A 20,367-nucleotide genomic window follows, 5' to 3' on the forward strand; every position below is an offset into this window, starting at 1 on the left:
TTGTAATAATTGAGGCCTAAGACCGAGTGCTAGGTTTCAACATTAAGTCACCTCCCTCGAAGGAATCCGATCCAGTTGGGAAGACACCTGGACACTGAGACACGAGCCTGAGGTTAGGTTCTGTAACCAAGTATCGTAATCGGTCAACTCAGCATTTCCAATCAGTTTAATTAGGGGACGTCTAAATCCGATCAACATGCAACTGAGTTGTTTACTCTGTGAACAAACAGAAGAATTCTCATACAGTCTCTAATATTTCACTCTGCAAGTTCTTGAGTAGTTTGTGCAGTTTTGATGCCAGGTGATCAGTCATATCGTCAGATTTCGATATTTGATGAAGTAAATAGGTCATAGGTTAGCTGTACCCTGAAGAAAGAGATAAGGGACACTAGACACTGGATCCAGCAGTGCGGTTTACACATTGATGCCGATACCACTCAGATTAGTGTGGCTCCTTCTCTGGTAGAGTTACGCCACTTTTTTTTGCCCTTCGGGAAGAATCTTTTTTAGCCTCAAGGGCCTTTGAAGAATCTTCAATTGATTTAATGCTTCAATGAATTAACTACTTTGGTATTTACACATAAATGTCTTACTAGATCCTGATCAGCATCACATAGACCGTGTTTGTAAAGCAAAGGAGTCGTTCTTTCATGCACACAGCTTTCAAAGTATTGTGTACTAAAATACCCTTTCTTTAACGATCAATCTAGGCTGTACCTGTTGAAATTCTATGGTAACTGTCACCCGCCAGTGAGGTTTACAATGAGCGAACGAGGGCATTAAGTAGTTTAGTTGTTCATTTTGTTCAATAACATTCACCCACAAAAGCATCTCAAATTTAGAACAAGGCTCCATCTAGTGGCCACCTGAGGGTAGAGCAGAACAGATGTGGTTTACAGTTGATGCCAAACCCTGATACTGTTTCCCTGATACTGTCTCATTCAGAATGCTGTTGTATTGGATAAGTGGTGTGCGGTGCACATATCTGTTTGTGTGCAATATACTATAGTGTGATAATTAGCTGCCTTCACTCAAGTAAATCTGGTCAATTAGGGATGGATAAAATAATTACTAAAATGTATTCTATTTATTCTTAGGCTATATATATATATATATATATATATATATATTTGATTTATGTTCGTTGATGTAATATAATATGCTTATACATAAGCAATAAAATACAATTACATTATATGTCAAACCAGGCATTATAGAAAAGACCAAAGAGAGATAAAGAAAAAGAACATTTATTCTTTTCTCATCGTCCGTTCCCGAAAAGTGCAGGAATACCAAAATTCATACTCAGGACATGAGACACAACCACATTGCATTGACAATCATTTTGGACAGAGTGCAACATGGGAGAGGACAATCCGCAGGCATGTCTAAAGCACATGTACTGTATAAAAATCAGTTGGCTGAAAGTGATGTAAAAGGAGGTCGTGGGCAGTGTTGTTCCTTGAAGAGGTGTTGTTTGGTCAAGGTCTATGGCTTGATCATAGCAGCGAACTCTGCAGGAACAAAAGAGCAAGAATCAGATAAGCCATAGGTTAAATACAGCACTGACTGACTCAGGTTATAAGGAATCATTCAGTTAAGTTAGACTCAGATGTGCAAATTTAAGTCAAATGAAGAAAAAAAAACTTTCATGTGAGGATTAGCACGCTAGTAGCAAACCTATAATAACCTACCATACTAATACTGCAACTTAGCTGCCAGCACAGCTTTCCTTTTAAAGGTCTGTGACTTTCAGGTACCACTGGTTTCTTTTTGATTGCTATTGGCCTGTTTACAAGTCATGCATCAAACTAAGCCAATAGCTGCAGTTACATTCTATGTGACATTTCATACCTTTTTGGAATTTGGGTCACCTTTAATTCAAATGTAAAAGCAGTATATTTAATGGGGCCAACAAAATTACTTATATAATGACAACTGTATGACTTATATATTAATTAATTTTCTACTGTACTCAGTAATCTCTAACTTTATGGTGAAAGATTATTTGGGTATTCAAACTTCAACCTCCAGTGGTGACAAACGAAGACATAGGCAACTAAGCCATAGAAGTACAATTGAATGTATAAGTGACATCTTACCATCAATTCCAATCATGCCGTCACCGTCTGCGTCACCAGCTTTAAGGAAGGCCTTGGTCTCAGCATCAGTCAAAGCCCTAGCACCAGCCTTGAAGTTTTGCAGAAACAGTCTGAAAATCGAGAGGACGTTTTTCAGTTAATTTATGTATTTGATAGACCGTATTGTTTCTGTGTATTAAAATGAATCGACTAAATGAATGAAAGTGATAGAAGTTATTGTCTCACTTCAGCTCTTCCTCCTCAATGAAGCCACTCTTGTCCTGGTCAACGATTTCAAACGCCTTCTTAAGTTCAGCAGGGGTCTTTGCGGCAAGGCCAATCTTGGCAAAGAAGTCCTTGAACTTGAAGGAGTCTTTAGCTAAAAAAAAGGGGCATGTTTTGATTTTGGTGATGATAACATACAGTATTTATATGACATAATATACATTTTTTTGAATGAGCACTGCATGAGACTTAACTAAAAGACTTTTACAAAAGGAGGACTCACCAATGCCCTCTTCTTTGCTATCTAATAGCCTACTTTTCACATCGATTCATGAGGATATATATATATGTTCATTATTTATACCTTCGCATGCCTTCAGGGCTGCATCAATGTCAGCAGGTTTCAATAGACTAGCGAGAGCCATTATTTTCTGAGGAAAAATGAAAAGAAGGTTAAATCAGCTTAGTCGCATCCATATCATAAACACGCCATAAAAACACTAGGGTCTACGATAAACGGTAGTGTGACTGTAGATTAACGTCGGCCGAAGTATTAACAGGATAGGGTCCTAACTCCTAGAGCCATCCTGAGAGCCGCCCGACTAGACCAATGAGTCTGACTAGAAGGTTGAGAGCTTAGAGCTGATTCATAACTGCTTTAGCCAAACCATCCAAATGTTCATTCTTGTATTAAGAGTCCATTTTATCAGTCCAAGTTTGTGCCAGGTAATCGCGCACACGTGAAGTGGTAGGCTACATGTCCTTTAAATTTCCCTCCTCTGAGCTGTAGTCCAATACCAGTCGAAGAGTTCGAGCCTCGAACTTCGATTCGGTGCCTATGCCTCCATTCGGATGTGAGCGCGCAAAATTGTTCAACTCACCTCAAGTGTTGCTTGAGGTGCTAGAGTAGGTTCGCAAGCTCGTTTGAATCTGCCAACTGCAGTTACCACCAAGCCCGACCCCTGGATCTTATATACTTCCACTCACCCGAAATATGAAGCTTAATGTAATGGATACCGCATGCAAAACAGTTGGTTGACAAATCTATGCAGTAGTCAGGCTGATCTATTTATAAATACATAAACGAAGATGCATAAAAGGTACGTGCTGGCAAAAGTCTTTAATATTCAATCGGGCTAATAATACATATTGCTGATCTGGGTGAAATGATTGGCTTGGTGACTCAAAATTTTAACTTGTGAATTGAGGAATGGTGCAAGGATGCGGGTAAGGTCATTCGAATTGATTTATGCACACGAGCAGTGCAAGCAGGATCTCTGTGTAAGTCAAATGAGGACTTCTTTTTTCGCAATATAATGTTCTGCAGGTGCTTATTTTAGAGCTCCGGCGACTGGTATAGTGTGGATGTAAAAAACTGGACAAAAGTGTAGGTATACCTGAAATGATGTTCAATTATGAAAACTTGAAACTTAGATTTATTTTAAAGCAACACTGTGATTATTGGCTTTTCTTACTTAATTGTTCTGTGTATGTGGTCTTGGAGGCTTTGCACTGTATGTCAGTCTATAATGATGCACTTTATTATTTGAGCCCTTCGCAGAGCATCACTTATCAACAATTCACTGCTCTCAAGTCTTTGCTGAGCTGTTAGGACATGTTGGTATTCCGTGCATTTATTAGGGACGTGGATGGTTTTATTTTTAGTCTTCTCACCTCTCATTAGCCCCAGTGGTGTACTATGGTTATATACTATATGAAAGTGATGCAAACTGATAGCGCCTCATTAAAATGTACAGACAAGCTGATAGGAATACCCCATGTTTACACAAGGTCTATCCCAATTCATCTGGACTTATTTACAGTGCTGTTGTGTCCTTACTACTATTTTCCTATGCTGTGTTTACTGAATCATCTTCTGAAATGGTAAAGATTTGTGATGCTAAAAACTGTTCTTTAAATTGTCAATAAATACATTACTGAGTTAGATACTGTCTTGAGTATTCTGTTCTGAGCATGCAAGTACATTTAAAGTAAAAGTGAACTGGGCGTTGACTTCTGCAATAAATGTGGCATTTTAAAGCACTCATTTCTACTCTTGTCTTGGAATGCATTGTGAAAGATAGATGAAGTGCTTGTCAAAACCTGTGAAGATTTATCACTGAGCAGACTTTTAGAGGGCTTGGTTATGTTTAGTTTTTGAATTTAATCTCTATACTTTCAGATTGTCCTAAAACTTTACTTAATTTACCAGCTACAGTTCTGAGTATAATTACTCAAATAAATGAAGGATTTACAGAGGAAGTGTACACTTTTTTTTAACCTGGGCCCTACTTTTTAGGTATTTTTGTGTATTTTACTGGACACTGGATGATCGACATCGGTATTGGGTTCGCCGATAAAACCAGCAACCACTAATTGGCTATACAATACACTTCTATGAGGCAAGCACCTGCATCAAAGTAAACTAGATATTCTCTCCACTGACAGGCTCATAAATGTTATTATAAGGGTCTGACCACAAGGCAAGGATCCCTACAGAGATACACCTGCACATAGCTCTGACAAAGCATTAGCAAGGAATGCAGTGCCTGTAGTCAATTACTTCTCCTTTTGTAAACATTACAAACAGCCTCCCACCCCGATAGTCGACTACAGGTACTGAATTTAGTGCAACATCAGATATCTGAACTAGAGACAGATAAACCACTGACTATGGAAACAGTCATTTTCTACAGCTTCTATGCAGTTACTGAAGTAAACAGACACAGGTGTATCTCTGTAGGGATCCTTTCTATGTTTCAGACACTTATAATAACATTTATGAGCCTGTCAGTGCCGAAAACAAGCAGTTTACTTTGACGCAAATGCTTACCTCATAGGACTCCGCTGTATAGCCATTGTGCGGTTTCTGGTTTTAGCAATACAACTCAAGACTGGACTGATGTCAATGTGTCCCTAGTATAACTTTGGACACAAAAAGATAAAGGTTAAAAGCCCAGGTTAAAAAATATATATTTCCTTTTAATGTGTTTTTTGAGCTGTAAACTAAATGATACGACGGTACTGTGATGAAGCACATCAATACTGGTCTTAATGGTGACAAAATTTACATTTTTATAAAAATCTGCATTTCATGGATTGAAAATGGCTGAACAATAGGTGGAGATCCCGGACGTGTCCCCCACCTACAATATAGTTGTCCCTCCCAACAATCATTGTAAACACAAATGTATCATTTTGAATAATATAGTAATAAAAGCAATACAAAACAAGCAGTAAACGTAAAACACAGTGTTTTTCAAGTGTTGAAAAAAAAATGATCCCCCTATTTCTCAAAGTAGTTTAGTTGGGTTCACATGCTGTTTCCAACGGGCGGGGCTACCAGCAGCTCTGTGTTTCAGTCAAACTTGGCTGAACACGGTCAGATTGTGAGGAAACCAACCACACCAGTAAAACCTCTATAAGTAAAAGCCAGCAAGTCATTTAACACACATTCTTATTCTGATTAAAAAGAGGCTGATTTTGGACAAAGCACACACACACTCCTCTTTTTCCTCCTCTCTCCCCTGTCACTGCCGCTATGAGAGGTATAAAGGTTGACAGGCATTGGACTTCATTCTCGAACGCAGTTAAGAACATGTTAAGAAGAATTTTTTTTTTAACTTCAAATGGCATTGAAGAAATTTCTTCTTAACTCCACTAACAAAAGTCATAATTCTTGCATTCATGAAAGTTTTCTCATCTGGGATTCGTTCTTAACTTTGAACAAAATTTAAGAATGCTAAATAGCAGTCATAAATCGTCCAGATTGGAGTGTGCCCATGTTCTTAAAGGCTGAATGTGTGAGAAATCGTTGGTGATTGCGTTCACATCAATTCTACAGACATCCTTGCATTTAAATAGTTATAATAATAGAATAGAATAGAATAGAAAAGCCTTTCTTGTCATTGTATTTGTATACAACGAAATTTGGAGTGCTTCTCCTGTTGGTGCGGCAAGGAACAACAGCAACATATAACACAACAATATTACAACTATCTAAGAACAGTAGGAATAACTTAAAATTATAAATATATTAAGAGTTCAACAAAGTGCGGTGGTATAGATTAAAATACTTCCCTGAGGAACAATAAATACATCAATGAGGTGCTTTACAATAAATTCCTAACAGTTTTGTCTTTACACAGGTGTAAGGTGACTGAGATGGTGTGAATAAAAGTCAATAAGGTGATATGTGTTAAGTGCATGTCTGTATTTAGTGTTCTGATGGCCGTCGGGGAAGTTTTTTTCTTAAGAAGCGTGGTCCTTGCTCCAAAGGATCTGTACCGTCTGCCTGAGGGCAGGAGAGTAAACAGGTGGTGGCCTGGGTGAGAGGAGTCTTTCAAGATGTCATTGGCCCTGCTAAGGTAGCGGGAGCAGGCAATGGATTCCAGGGAGGGCAGTGAGCAGCCAGTGATCTTTTGGGCTGTGTGGATGACCCTTTGGAGGGCTCTCTTGTCTGCTGCAGTGCAACCGGAGTACCACGTTGAGATGCAGTAGGTCAGTACACTTTCGATAGTGGTGCGGTAGGCCACCATCAGATTACACTCCAGGTTGTTTTTCCTGAGTACTCTCAGGAAGTGTAGTCACTGCTGTACCTTTTTGACTGTCTCTGAGGTGTTGGCAGGTCATCTGTTAAGTGGGAACTTGAAGGTGTGGACCTTCTCCATACAGTCCCTGTTGATGTAGAGTGGGGCCAGATCTTCACTTTACCTACTGTAGTCCAGAATTAACTACTTCGTTTTTGTGGTGTTCAGTGACAGATTGTTGTCTGAGCACCACACAGTTAGTTTCTTTAGCTCATCTCTGTACCCTGATTCGTCGTCTCCTGATATTAGCCCGATCATGGTGGTGTCAACAGAAAATGTAATGATGGTATTGGTGGGATGGGTCGGAGTACAGTCATGAGTGCACAAGGAGGACAGTAGTGGGCTCAGCACACAGCCTTGTGGAGAGCCAGTGCTTAGCTTGATGTTGGAGGAGAGGTGGGGGCCGAGTTTTACAGTTTTTAGGCTAAGTCCTTTATCCAGGTGCAGATGGAGGGGTAGAGGCCTAGTGCAGTGAATTTGCTGACTAGTATGTCAGGGATAATAGTATTAAAAGCTGAGCTGTAGTCAATAAAGAGCATTCTTATATAGGTTCCACAGAGTTTCAGGTGGCTCAGTGCGATGTGGAGGGCTATGTCGAGGGCATCTCCCGAGGACCTGTTTGCTCTGTAAGCAAACTGATGCGGGTGAAATGTGGGGGCAAGGGTTGATTTGATGTGCCGTGAAACCAGTTTCTCAAAGCACTTCATGATTACAGGTGTAAGTGCAATTGGTCTATAGTCATTCAAGCTGTTGATGGCTGGTTTCTTAGGGACAGGGATGATGGTAGCTGATTTTAGGCAGGGTGGGATTGTGGCTAGAGTGGGAAAAATGTTTAAGATCTTAGTGAAGACCCCAGCGAGTTGGTTGTTACAGGAATTGAGTACCTTTCCAGGTACCCAGTCAGGGCCAGCGGCTTTCCTTGTGCTTACTGATTTGAGCACACATCTGATCTTGTGTTCTTGTAGGGTAAGAGTGTGGCTGCTGGGGGTTAGTGGAGTCAGTGCAATTGTGGTGGGCCTGTTGACCTCGAAACGGGCAAAGTGATTAAAGGGATAGTTCGGGATTTTTGACATGAATCTGTATGGCATCCCCATGACCAGTGTCATGCAATCACGCTGACTTACCCCCGGCAGCGTCCTGTGAGCAGAGTTCTCGTCCAGTTTTGGTCAAGCCATAAGTAGTCCGGCAGGTTTGCTAGACCCAGCAAAATAAAACGTTTCTCTTCCCAAAACATTATGTGTTCAAAAGAGTGATATATTTGCATCCCAAAAACATGGTAGTGGAAAAAGTCACACCTCGTTATCACTTGGCCCTATTTTCAGTACGTGCGATACCGCAACCTCACAGCTAGGGCCTACCTGTTTGATTGGCGAAAGTTGATTCGCCAAAGTTGCCTGAGAGAAACGTCCGTCACAGGAAAACGATGAAAACTGAGAGTCGATTCACCATCATCTTTGTTGCCACAACCTAGATAGTCGCAAGCCTTCACCATTTTTTTACACTCAGCTTTATGTCAATTTTATCAAATGTTGTCTCAGTTTTCATCGTTTTCCTGTGACGGACGTTTCTCTCAGGCAACTTTGGCGAGTGTTTTTGGGATGCAAATATATCACTCTTTTGAACACATAATGTTTTGGGAAGAGAAAAGTTTTATTTTGCTGGGTCTAGCAAACTTGCCAGACTACTTTTGGCTTGACCAAAACTGGACAAGAACTCTGCTCACAGGACGCTGCCGGGGGTAAGTCAGCGTGATTGCATGACACTGGTCATGGGGATGCCATACAGATTCATGTCAAAAATCCCGAACTATCCCTTTAAGTTCCTCTGCCAGTGAGGCATTAGCGTGGACTATAATAAAAGTTTATAATAATACATACTTAGTATTTGTATCATAAACAATTCCGTTTCACATTAAAGTCATGATTCTACAAGGCATCGTGATGTTCTAACATAAATAAAAACACTACACGAACACTGCAAATGGCATTGAATAAATAAATAAGCACTAAAAACAATTGCGTGGATATAACCATGGTGGAAAAAAATGGACACACCTGCATTCTGCAACAGTATCTCCACCTATGCACCGGTCAAGTAAGGTTACATGTTGAAAGTCGCTCCAGTAAAGATCGAGCAAAACCCACGCTAACCGTGTGAGAGTAGTATTTTAAAATGTGTGATGTGTGGCAAGTTGCAAAGGAGCGTAAGGGAAAGAGAGAGGAGAGAGGGCCAGACTGCACATTTTTCATGTCCCCACCGAAGCAATTACTCTCTGAAATTTTACTGTTTGACTCGGCACAGTCATATTTATTGTGACATAAGAGATGCACGCTTACATAACCAAAAGAATGACAAAATAAATGTTGTTGGCTACATGATAAAGGTCATATTGTAGAAAATATACATTGCACAGTATAATTTATTACAAGCTAGCTGAGTGAGGTTTTCAAAGTTGCAACTTCCAATGCTTATATGGTGTGAGATTGTTGAAGACTGAACAAACTCTTTGGTGTGACATTCATTTATTTGGACGCTAGCCTGAGAAGGGGCTGAGGGCGATCGCTTTGGGCATCTGAAAAAACTACAAGTCTCTGTGAGACAGGAATGACACAGATAAGGTTACAGCGTACATCGCATTCTTTAATAAATAACATTGGCAGGGATGTTTATGATGAAAAACCCAGCGAGTCGACAACTTCCTAACACAGCCAAACATCAAGCAAGCGCAACACAAGACATAGCAAGAAAGCTGATAAATTATTTCCAACTAGTCCAACAGAAAGAAAGCCAGCTAGACATCCGATTTGTATCAGTTTGTCTTTTTTAGCTATCGCCAATGAGTTAAAGCCAGGACGAGTCTCTACTATTTGGTCTCTTGCTTTGGTCTCTTGCTTGGTTATTTTCTCTTTTTCTCTTCCTCACTTCATCCGAAAAAGTTTTTCTGTGTTAGCTTCATCTTATAGCTAGCAGAAGGGTACACCAACATTATTTTGAAGCTGTTATTTTAATGTTGCTTTAAAGGCACTTTTATGAAAATGTTATTGTCAGACTTTAGTGTGTTAATCCGTTAAGTTGACTTATCTTGCTTATCTTGCTAACTTTCTAAACTATCTTTGCCACTTTTGCCATTTTACACTCCCCCCCCCCCCCACAATCCCATTAAAGACCCTTATGATTACATAAACACAGCCTGTCAGTCAGTGGTTTCCCCTTTGCTTTAGTTCAAATTGAATCTGTTCCAACACCAATTTGTTCTATTTTAAAACATCAACACATCAGTTGTATGTCTTGCCTGTAGTTTTTTGCAGCTAGAGTAATTTTTACTAAATTTAGTGTGACACTTGTTTATAGTTTTATTTAGTTTCATTGAACATGATTCCATAATTATATATCACACTCTCTTGCCCACAGCTGTTCACATTGTTTTGGGTTTTGGATTTTTAGTGGGAAGATTGGAGATTGCGCCCCTCAAACTCTACCTCAATTGTTTTCAAATGTTTATTAGGTGGTTTTCACATTAATGGCCTGATTTTTAAACAATGCGAATGTACCATTCGTAAAAATAACTGTCACTGTGTGGAAGATTTTGGAAGAAGTTGTCCTCCACCCCCAAAAAAAGATTATATCAGCTTTTACATAGCAGTTTTCTAAAAAGGACTACACTGAAAAAATTCAGATTTTGAAAACAAGAAAAAAGTTATTAAATGAGGGGTATATTACTTTAAATAAGAAAAATGGTGATCAAACTAGTTTTAAGGATTAGTTTTAAGGATTAACTTGCTCAGTAATAAAGTTAGAATACCTTATTAAGATAAATAAGGTCTGTAACGCTTGAAACAAGTGAAATGCTCTAACATAAAAAATGCCTGGTAAGAAGAAATATCATGTCAGACAAAAAGAAAGCATATATTGCCTTGATTTAGGATATTTCATCTTACTTAGATTTCAGTTTTTTCAGTGTATGAGAAGTGTTACTAGGAAATAAAAGCAATGAGAATATGTGTAAAATTCTATTGGTTAAAATATGTTAACTAATTGTTAGTTCTTTAAATAAATGCAGGTGAATGATGGTAAATGTTTTTGTCTCTTGATTTAAGGGTATGTTTTTGCCTTATAAAGGTATAAAATGGTACGTAGCTCAAGCTGTACCTCATTAGGTACCAATTTTGAACCTTTCAAATGGGTACATTTTCGGCACTAGCGTGCAGAAATGTTCTTTTTTGGTACCACAAAGTAAAAAATGTACCTATAAAGGTACAGTTGATGCACCCTGGGGATAGCTGGAGTAACAAGACACTTGTACTTTTTTAGGTCCATTCCTTGGTACTTTGGTTTCTTAGTGTGTGGAGTTGGACTCAGAACTTAACTTGTTGGTAAACTTATACTTTAATATTAATATCTATGAATCTCTCAGAAATGCTGCCCCTGTGTTGTGCATTACCTAGACAAGGTTTTGCCAATGTGTATTTCAAATATAAATCAGACTCAGACGTGACGTGTGCCGGTGTGAGTTTTTCAGATATTTGAGTTACTCTTTAGTTGCACATGTATATTTCTAGTCTTTTGTTTCTCAGCACTAATTCTCTTGTACCACTAAACTCAAATATGTCATTGTATACAGGATCTCAATCTGCATGAGGATTTTAAAATGTTAATTTCATACATACGTGCAATGTAGTAAATAATTATGGGATCTCTTACTGCTTGCTTTACAGAAGCAGGTCCCCCAAGGCTTGCTTATTGGCCTGCTCAGGCAGTGACATCTCTGGCTGTTCATGACAGCTGCATCCAACAGTTGAAAGTGTATTTATATCCCGTATGTATACTGTGGTCTGTAACATACATGCACGGCGTGACCTGGATTCTGCTGGCTCTCCCCACGGCAGGGATCTGGTTAAAAAAGTAATCCATCTCACTTAATTATAGTTCTGAAACCCTAGTCCGCAGGGTTCACGTCCTGCAGAGCGCTGCAGCTCTAATTGAGTATGGCTATCTTCGCGCTGTCCCCAGGCCAGGGGATTGAGTGTTAGGCCAGCATTCTCCTCTCATGCAAGGGGGTGAGAGTCCTGCATCCATCATTTCAGATATTGCCAACAGGTGCTTCCCCGCTAGCCCCCCGCCCCCCCGTGCTTGTATACAATGCATTCTAATGGTTAATCTATCTAAAGTAATGCCTTCAGAAGGGTGTTCCCTAGTTTTGGTGTCCCAAAGTCGGTTGATGTATCAAAATACCTAAATATTTTTGTTGAAGTTTTGAATGATGAAAGAGTGAATCAATTAAACCATTAAATACTCTGTTTTTCTTTTAGAGCTCCATGCTTTGCTTGTTTTTTTGTGTGTGTGAGGAAATATTTAAACAAACAAGACAGTTACTCAAAATGTTTATTTATTTCTATGTTCAAAAGTGCAAAAGAGATCGAACACCTGCACTGGTGTGGTTGTGAACAACATAACTAAACAACATGAGAAAAAGTTTTTGAGACCTTGCACATGTCCTTGCTAAGAGTTGGCATGGTATTCATAAATAAATATATAAAAAAGACAATATCAACTATCTGAGCCAGGTACTCAGATAGTTGATCTCAGATAGTTGACAGCAGAAGTCTGGTTCCATGAAATGTGGAAAACCTAAGCCTTCACAAGCGCAGCGAACTCTGTGGAAATGAAAATAAACATGAATGAATAAAGATGCAACATTAATGCAAAGTTGATATACTAAAGTTATTAGTTACATCCTACTTTCCAGAAATACTGCATGTTTGTGATATAACAATGAACTACTGCCTGAACATTGACAATCAGTTGATATACTTGATGTTTAAGGTTAATTTAAACATCATCAGTTCAGTGCATCGCTAATATTGATTGCAGTAGGATAACATTAACCAAGTGTAAAATTCTATAATTTATCATAATGTATGACAGATTTCATGGTCCCTTTGTTTTTTTTATTACTAATTTCTTACTCTATAGTGAAGGATTATTTGTGTCTACTATTCAAACTTCAGCTTCCAGTGGTGTCAAACGAAGAAATGGGCAACTAAGCCATAGAAGTACAATTGAATGTATAAGTGGCATCTTACCATCAACTCCAATCATGCCATCACCGTCTGCGTCACCAGCTGCAAGGAAAGCCTTGGTCTCACCATCAGTCAGAGCTCTGGCACCAGCCTTGAAGGCCTGGAGGAAGAGTCTGGGGAAATGAGCATAGATAATCAGTGTTAGATATGAGGAAAACACGTGAGATGGGGGATTTGACCCCCCCAATACTGAGTTATGTCCTAAATATGATCTGTTTCCACAGGTGTTTTGTTGGATCATAAGGGATTTGTTCCTCAGTCCCAAGGGCTTGCAGTCATTATCATAACTGCACTATGCAATTCTTATCACTCAGGCTACACCATCATACATCTTTTTTCATAAACACAAGTTGATATTGTTCTTACTTCAACTCCTCCTCCTCAATGAAGCCACTCTTGTCCTGGTCAATGACGAAGAAGGCCTTCTTGACGTCATCAGAGGACTTTGCGCTCAGGCCGCACTTGGCGAAGAAGGTCTTGTAGTTGAAGGAGTCAGCAGCTGTTGGAGTACAGGATTGTGAGGAAAAGCAATTTTGGAACACCAGTTGCTTTTTAAAACTTTGTGTACATTTCAGGATTTACTGACCCTAACTACATTTTATACATATTGACAAATGTTATGTAGTTAATTCAACTATCTACATTTTTCTCCACATTTAAAGTCAAATAATCGATGCACTTTATCAAGAAGTCATCTAAAAGCTTTACTTCTGTAGCAGAGTTCTGAATGTATATAAATGAAACAATGAAGTCATGCCTCTAGGTTGGCAAGTTTGTTATGGTAGCAATTGGGTATGAATATGGCCGCAAAGCCATATTTGGCATCGCCTACCTGCGCAGGCTGTGATTGCAGCAGCAATATCAGCGTCGGCAAGGATACCAGCAAAAGCCATCTTTTTATAAGATCTGCAAAAGGATGACAGGAGATCAGCTCTGTTATTGTGTTTACAACACATATGCGAAAGAGATATCTGTGCAGAATCAACATATAGTTGACCTTCAGAGTTAGGTCATTGTCCCCATCACAGGCCTACTAGGCTACTACTTGCCTTAGGACCTAAGCATGCAGTTAGCACAACACTCTGACCCTCCAAGTAGCTAACAAGACCATCCGTGAGTTCCTCTACTCTAAATAAATCATACATTAAACTTCTTGCTGTTATGATGAATTCTTATTTTAAAGCTTGCCTAATCCTATTGCACACACACTCGTGGTATTGTGGTGCAATTACCACTGACGAGCAAATTTTGTCTTTGTCAGTCGCTTAAATCCTTAATTTCCCATGACTTTCTATCTGGAGACGACCGCATCACCCCATTCCTGCACCTATTCGACACAAGGTAATTGCAAGATTTTCGTCCACTGTCTTGTGTAGAGAGTTCTTGATATGTTCATTTCAAAAACAATATAATTTTTTCGCAGCTCCAAATCAAGGAAGAAGTCCAAATGCATTCCAAATGCGAAGCATTCCCCGTTCGTCCATTTAACTGTATTCCATTTGGCGCCCAGCACCCGAGAGCTCCTCATAGATTGCTATTCCTGATAGGGACTCACCTTAGACTTCGGTCTACGTCTGAGTAGCAAGGATGTGCACAGGTTGAGGATGTGGGTTCTCTGCCTCACTTTTATACTCTGGCCAGCCAACAGTGTAAAGGACACCAAATGCTTAGGTTGGGAAAGTTTCGAAAAAAAAAATGTGTCCAAGTCATACAGGCCTAGTGCTATTTTTATCCTTAAAAATGCAGTCACTCAAACTCCATGCATGTAATACAAGTGGGCATCTTTGGGCGTCTACCCCTTCCTCGTTCAGTCAAAGTATATGGCATACTGTCTACAGTGCGATTTCTTTGTAATGTGATCCTTCTGATGAAGAAATGCACATGTAGATTCGTCTAAGGGTCTTTTGTGGTTTGTAGGCAATCAGTTTACCCAAGAAACAGAACTTCAAAGACTTTTAGGTAGTTAAAGAATTTAAAAAAATAGTAAGCAATTTATCAGGGCATCTGTCTGAAGATATCCCAAACATGGGCAGGGATTGAGGAGTAGGAAGAGAAATCTCAGATTACACCTGCCAATCTTTCAGGATTCCTTTAATATCTTCTTTTGCGTTTGTAAGACAAACCCTATATGTGTGACAGGATGCACCATAAAATTTCACAAACACATAGGTATGTATTCAGCAAGATCAATGGCATCTCTTTTGAGGCCGTGGTAGAAAATGATCTGGGCTCAGAAATGAATGAGGAGGCATATGAGACAAATTCATTTCTGATGAGTTGCTACTTCAAACTGTGGTGTGTGCTTTCAGACTCAGAATTTGAGCCTGAAGTTCAGACTGTAAACAATGTTTACCTTAGAACTACTTCAAATGATGGGACTTATTACAAACATTTTCTGTAATCTATTTGTACCTATAAACATACATTCATTATGGGTTGAGACTCTTTGGTGTCTGAAAAACTTGTTTGCACATAGCTCAGAGGACTGTCAGACAGAGCACTTGTGAGACGTTCTATTTATAACTTGGAAAGACTTTTTTTGGACCAAAACTGCATACACAGTGACACTGGTGAGCCAAGGGGTTTAATGTAGCTGGTTCTTTTAATACCATGAATATCACTATGAATGACATTTTACAAGCGAAAGTATGACATTTGCAAAAACAAAATGATATTGATTTAAATAAAACAAATGCAGAGTATGCAGGTGGTGAGTTGGAATGCTGCTGTGTCAATTCTGGGCTGCCCGTCATCATGAGGATTTGACAAGAGCGGAGAACTCTGTAAACAAAAAGGAGAATACATAAATCAAAATAAATTCCTCAGGCTCTGGAGTGGCATAGCGGTCCATATCTTAGTTTGAATCTGTTTAGTTTTTGTGAGTTAACAACCACTGTTACACAATAGAGTGAGATTAATGTCTGAGTTTAAATATAGAGACCTTCCCAACCAATCTTGCCATCCCCATCCATGTCTCCGTCCAGCATGAAGGCTCTGGTCTCAGCTGCCGTCAGGGTCCGCGCCCCTTTGGAGAAGTTCTGGAGGAATAGTCTGGAAAAGCAGTCATAGATAAAGCCAGATGAAGGAGATGACACTTTCAAGTAAAAAGCCTACATTACATAGACAGGGGAATCCTTACGTGATTTCTGAATGATAAGCCTTAGTTTTACCTTGAGGATACTATTTTTAATACATTATTTTTATTGTATTCTAAAAAAGATACTACTACTAGAAATCTCCAGTTTCATTGGATTTCCATAGAGGTTTTAACTTATACTTTTACTTCAAGCATCAATAGCAGTTATGTAAGGGATAATGACCGGCGTTCTATACATTATCCCGCTTATTACACGGCTACTTGCCAAAACGAAAAAATAACTTAACACAGTGTGTTTTTTTACAATTTATTTGTTAAAATTTGTGAGAATACATTCTACTCAACTGTAGCTCATCTTGTTCAATGAAACCACTCTTATCCTGGTCCAGAATCCGAAAGACTTTCTCTATTTCTGGTGGGGATTTCTTTGACAGTCCCACGGTTGCAAAGAAGGCCTTAGGACTGAACGAATCATTTGCTGCACCATGTATGAAAAAATAAATCATTAAAGGAAAAAAGCATTTGTTAGGTATGATAACAACATGATGCAATCTGATAATGTAACACGACAGTGATATTATTGCTCAGAGCAAGTGAGCCGGCCACACAACAGCCTTCCAGCAACTTAACGCTCAGACCCCTGACTGTTTCATTTGGCTGTCAATGGAAGAAATCCAGCGACAGCTTTCCATACCTTGGCAAGCGCTGATGGCTGAAGTAATGTCAGAAGCAGCAAAGAGGTCTGTAACGGCCATCCTCAAGCAAGTCATGGGGAAGACTGCGGGTGGGTGAGGGAGAATGCTTTTAAACACAACGGCAAAAGCCACAAACGCGTCCTTGTCAGATGCACCTGGGCTCTCCTTGAGCCTCTTCAGCAGTCGTTGAATACTTAGGCAAACACACAGGCTGAATTGGGCATATGTAAAGACTATCTGCAAACACTGTTATTTGTTTGATTTATCTGGTGTTTGTTTGTGTGTGTTTTTGTTTATTGGTTGGTTGGTGTATTTGTTCATTTTGTGCTTTCTTTCTTTTTCCTTCTCTCTGCTCAAAAAAAAAATGTACAAGTGATGCAATCACTTTAGAATGTATTGCCATTCTCAAGAAAACAAGAACAAATTAATTAATTATTTATTAATATGCAACCAACTCAGTTTTTTTGGGTTGTAGTTCATTCAGAGTAGACCAGAGAGTGTGTGTGTGTGTGTGTGTGTGTGTGTGTGTGTGTGTGTGTGTGTGTGTTCTGTGTCCCTCCAGTGAGAGCATGTGCATTCATATTCAGACAGACCGTGAAATATTTGATGACAATATCACCGTAGGTGTTTTCCCAAGTGGGTCATGTTGCCAGATGAGCAGACAGCAGGTTATATTTGGTTTGGCCAGATGTGGCCACTTTTCCTCTCTTTCAGTCCTTCTAGATTCTTCCTTGAAGTGTTTTGGCACACTGTCCTTACAGGCATCCTGTTATTGAAACTACTGTCAATCTGAAAAATTATGTTTCTCTATGCTAATGACTATATGGTCCTTTGAATAGCAGTTACTTTAAGATGCATATAGAATGCACATTTCCATTGCCAGCAATTGGTCACAGATTTCTCAGATTTCATAAATCAATACCACACTGCCATGCTGGGAATATTTTGCCATCTTTGCAGAACATACACTGTGTTCTCTACCCCAGACATATTTTCCTGTCATGTAAGTGTGAAATACTGTGGGAGAGATTAAGTGCATGGGTGTGTGTGTGTGTGTGTGTGTGTGTGTGTGTGTGTGTGTGTGTGTGTGTGTGTGTGTGTGTGTGTGTGTGTGTGTGTGTGTGTGTGTGTGTGTGTGTTTGTGTGTGTGTGGGTGTTTGTGTGTGTGTGTGTGTGTGTGTGCGAGTGTGTGCATGTGCACGTGCTGGTCCGGTGCAGGTGGCTGAGAGGCCTGGTGACGCGAGGCTGTTTTCCTCCACAGGCTCTCTTCCTCAGGATGGACGAATGCGTACCTCCAGGCCGCTGCCAGCCCCTGGGCCTGAAGAACAACAAAAACATCCACATCCTCCCCCCTCTACCTACCCCTCTGGCCTTGTCCCCCTCTGCTGCTGACGCTTGTTTGCAGGAAGGCCAGGTTTCCTGTGTGATGGACAGTGGTGGTGGTGGTGGTGGTGGTGGGGGAGGAACAGGGCTGGATAGAGCACAGTTTAGTTGGACAGAAACAAAGAGCTGGTCCGGCTTCTCCGGAGCGTTTTGGTGTTTAGGTTCTAGAACTTGTGTTGGTGAGGTTCTAATGGAGATCTTGAAATTCACACAGATGAAGAGGTGGCCCAGAAAGATGAGAGAGAGCATCAAGAGGAGGCCTTACTCCAGATAATCATGGGGCAGACTAGGGGTGAGTCGTGTCAAGAGATTAATCATGATGGTGGTCATTTAGGACTCTAAATGTAGTGTAAACCAGTGACTAAGACAAATCAACAACCCATCTCTTGCATGGATATTATATATTTGAATTAATTGTGAGAACATATAGCACCAGCTATGTCTGACATTGAGTAATTGTGCATGGAGTAACTCTGCATGGACTAATTGTGCATGGAGTAACTCTGCATGGACTAACTGTGCATGGAGTAACTGCAGTTCAGATGTTTTTCTACTTCGTTTCAAGGAAGGACTGCATCCTGCTGTACACCATTTCACAGTGTATAGAATCTCTCACCAGTGCTAATGCAATGAGACAATGAGCGAGGTGGCGGACACTGATTCCTAACCTATACTCTTATATAAGTACTGCAGTGATGTTGTGATGTTGTGCTGTGATGATGTGTAGTACTGCGATGCAATTGGCGCCAAGCGCTTAGGTGCTGACTTCTTATTCTGATTCAGTTTGGACAGCTGCTTGTTTCTTAATTTGGGATTACTGGCAGGCATCACCTTCTACCATTTAAAGCAACCCCATACATATAACTGTTGTTGCAGAACAATTTGATCGCCACAATTATTTGTCACCGGCCAAAGAGTCCGACGGAGACAAAGATTAATCATCTGCTGAGTGATAGACATGTCACAATAACTGTACGCTAATCGTTATATGCCCTGCATTCCGTGAGCAATCTATTTTTGGAGCGGTTTTCCATACAGAGACTCTCAGTGATATCGATCTCCTGAAGCAAGTCTCTGATTCCTAATCAAGCTGCCAACTCGACATAACCTGCTACATGCTGTGCCAATCTTGCTACACCCGGCCCAATTGATACGCGATATTGCATTTGGGCTATTAGACATACATAATCTGTTCTCCCCTTTATAAAGAGACACTTTTAAGTGTTAAACACTTGCCCCCCCCCCCCCCCCCCCCCATACTCATACTCATACTGAGAGGGGGGAGCTTTGGTAACCCATTGCAAGATGGGCAGGTTCTACCCCCTCGTGTCTCCTGGGTTTAGTTACCCATCCAGGCTATTTTCAGTCGAGCGGCTTTGACTGTGACATGCCTTTGCAACTCTCAGATTCAGCCAAGATTTGAGGGAGGGAGGGGTGAAGATTGGGGGTTGGATGGGGTGGGGATGATGAGTCGGGGGTAGGGGCAGATTCTTCATTTGCACTCCCCTCTGCCTTCTTGGACATCAATCACTCGCTAGGGTGTGTATGCGCGTGTGTCTGTGTGTGTGTGTTCATGGGTATACTTTTATGCCTTCAGTCTGGAACCCTAGGCTGACCTTGACCTTGCGATTGTAAATCTCAAACGCAACTCAACCTGTAGCACAGCAAAAAAATAAAAAGACAAACAAACAACAACTCCCAGCGAGACTCTGTACGAAGCAATTTCCACGTTACACTGCGAACGGGTGTGATTTACTGCTGGTGAGTTAATGGTAAATGGCATGGAGTGTCCCGAAATGGGCCCCCCCACACACAAACTTTGCCACGGCAACCCCCCCCCCCCCCCCCCCCTTCTGGTTCCCTCACCGCTCTCTGCACGTGACCTGAATGGATACGACTGCGACCCTGCCATCAGCCTCTTGTGAGATAGGCAGGATGGCCTGAGTGGTTTTCCTGCTGGGTGCTAATTGAGCAACCCATCCTGCCAGGGCGCGAACCCCTCCGCACTGGGCTCTGATACTACCCCTGGGGGCCCGCTGGGGTGGCATCGGGCCAGTGGGTAGGACCTGACCGGGATGAGATCACCCAGGGCCGGGGAGGGGGGTCTGGGAGCTGGCTGCGTAATGTTGGTCCTGAGCGAGTGGCACCCTCTGCCACCCTCTGCCACCCCAGTGCCCCACCCAAGATCCCTTGCGGCCACTGCCAGGCTGCTCTTCC

At 40.8% G+C, this 20,367-nt stretch overlaps 3 protein-coding genes across 3 annotated transcripts; all 3 read right to left on the reverse strand.

Annotated features, from left to right (window-relative positions):
* Window positions 1-1,234: 1,234 nt before the first annotated feature.
* On the reverse strand, window positions 1,235-3,281 carry LOC308362273 (parvalbumin alpha-like). The gene is made up of 5 exons (XM_080834847.1): window positions 3,188-3,281; window positions 2,671-2,737; window positions 2,328-2,460; window positions 2,103-2,212; window positions 1,235-1,514 (listed from the first exon to the last, which is right to left on the reverse strand). The coding sequence occupies exons 2-5, from the start codon at window positions 2,729-2,731 to the stop codon at window positions 1,489-1,491; spliced, it is 330 nt and encodes a 109-aa protein (XP_080690973.1). The 5' UTR covers window positions 2,732-2,737; window positions 3,188-3,281; the 3' UTR covers window positions 1,235-1,488.
* An 8,982-nt stretch (window positions 3,282-12,263) lies between these two features.
* LOC308362274 (parvalbumin beta 2) lies at window positions 12,264-14,589 on the reverse strand. The gene is made up of 5 exons (XM_080834848.1): window positions 14,531-14,589; window positions 13,808-13,881; window positions 13,342-13,474; window positions 12,979-13,088; window positions 12,264-12,549 (listed from the first exon to the last, which is right to left on the reverse strand). The coding sequence occupies exons 2-5, from the start codon at window positions 13,866-13,868 to the stop codon at window positions 12,524-12,526; spliced, it is 330 nt and encodes a 109-aa protein (XP_080690974.1). The 5' UTR covers window positions 13,869-13,881; window positions 14,531-14,589; the 3' UTR covers window positions 12,264-12,523.
* A 1,138-nt stretch (window positions 14,590-15,727) lies between these two features.
* LOC308362276 (parvalbumin, thymic-like) lies at window positions 15,728-16,842 on the reverse strand (the record flags this gene model as incomplete). Its single annotated transcript, XM_080834850.1, has 4 exons — window positions 15,728-15,756; window positions 15,917-16,026; window positions 16,418-16,550; window positions 16,767-16,842. The coding sequence occupies 4 exons, from the start codon at window positions 16,840-16,842 to the stop codon at window positions 15,728-15,730; spliced, it is 348 nt and encodes a 115-aa protein (XP_080690976.1).
* Window positions 16,843-20,367: the final 3,525 nt, after the last annotated feature.

Source organism: Sprattus sprattus, assembly GCF_963457725.1.
Source record: "Sprattus sprattus genome assembly, chromosome: 3".
NCBI classification, from domain to species: domain Eukaryota; kingdom Metazoa; phylum Chordata; class Actinopteri; order Clupeiformes; family Clupeidae; genus Sprattus; species Sprattus sprattus.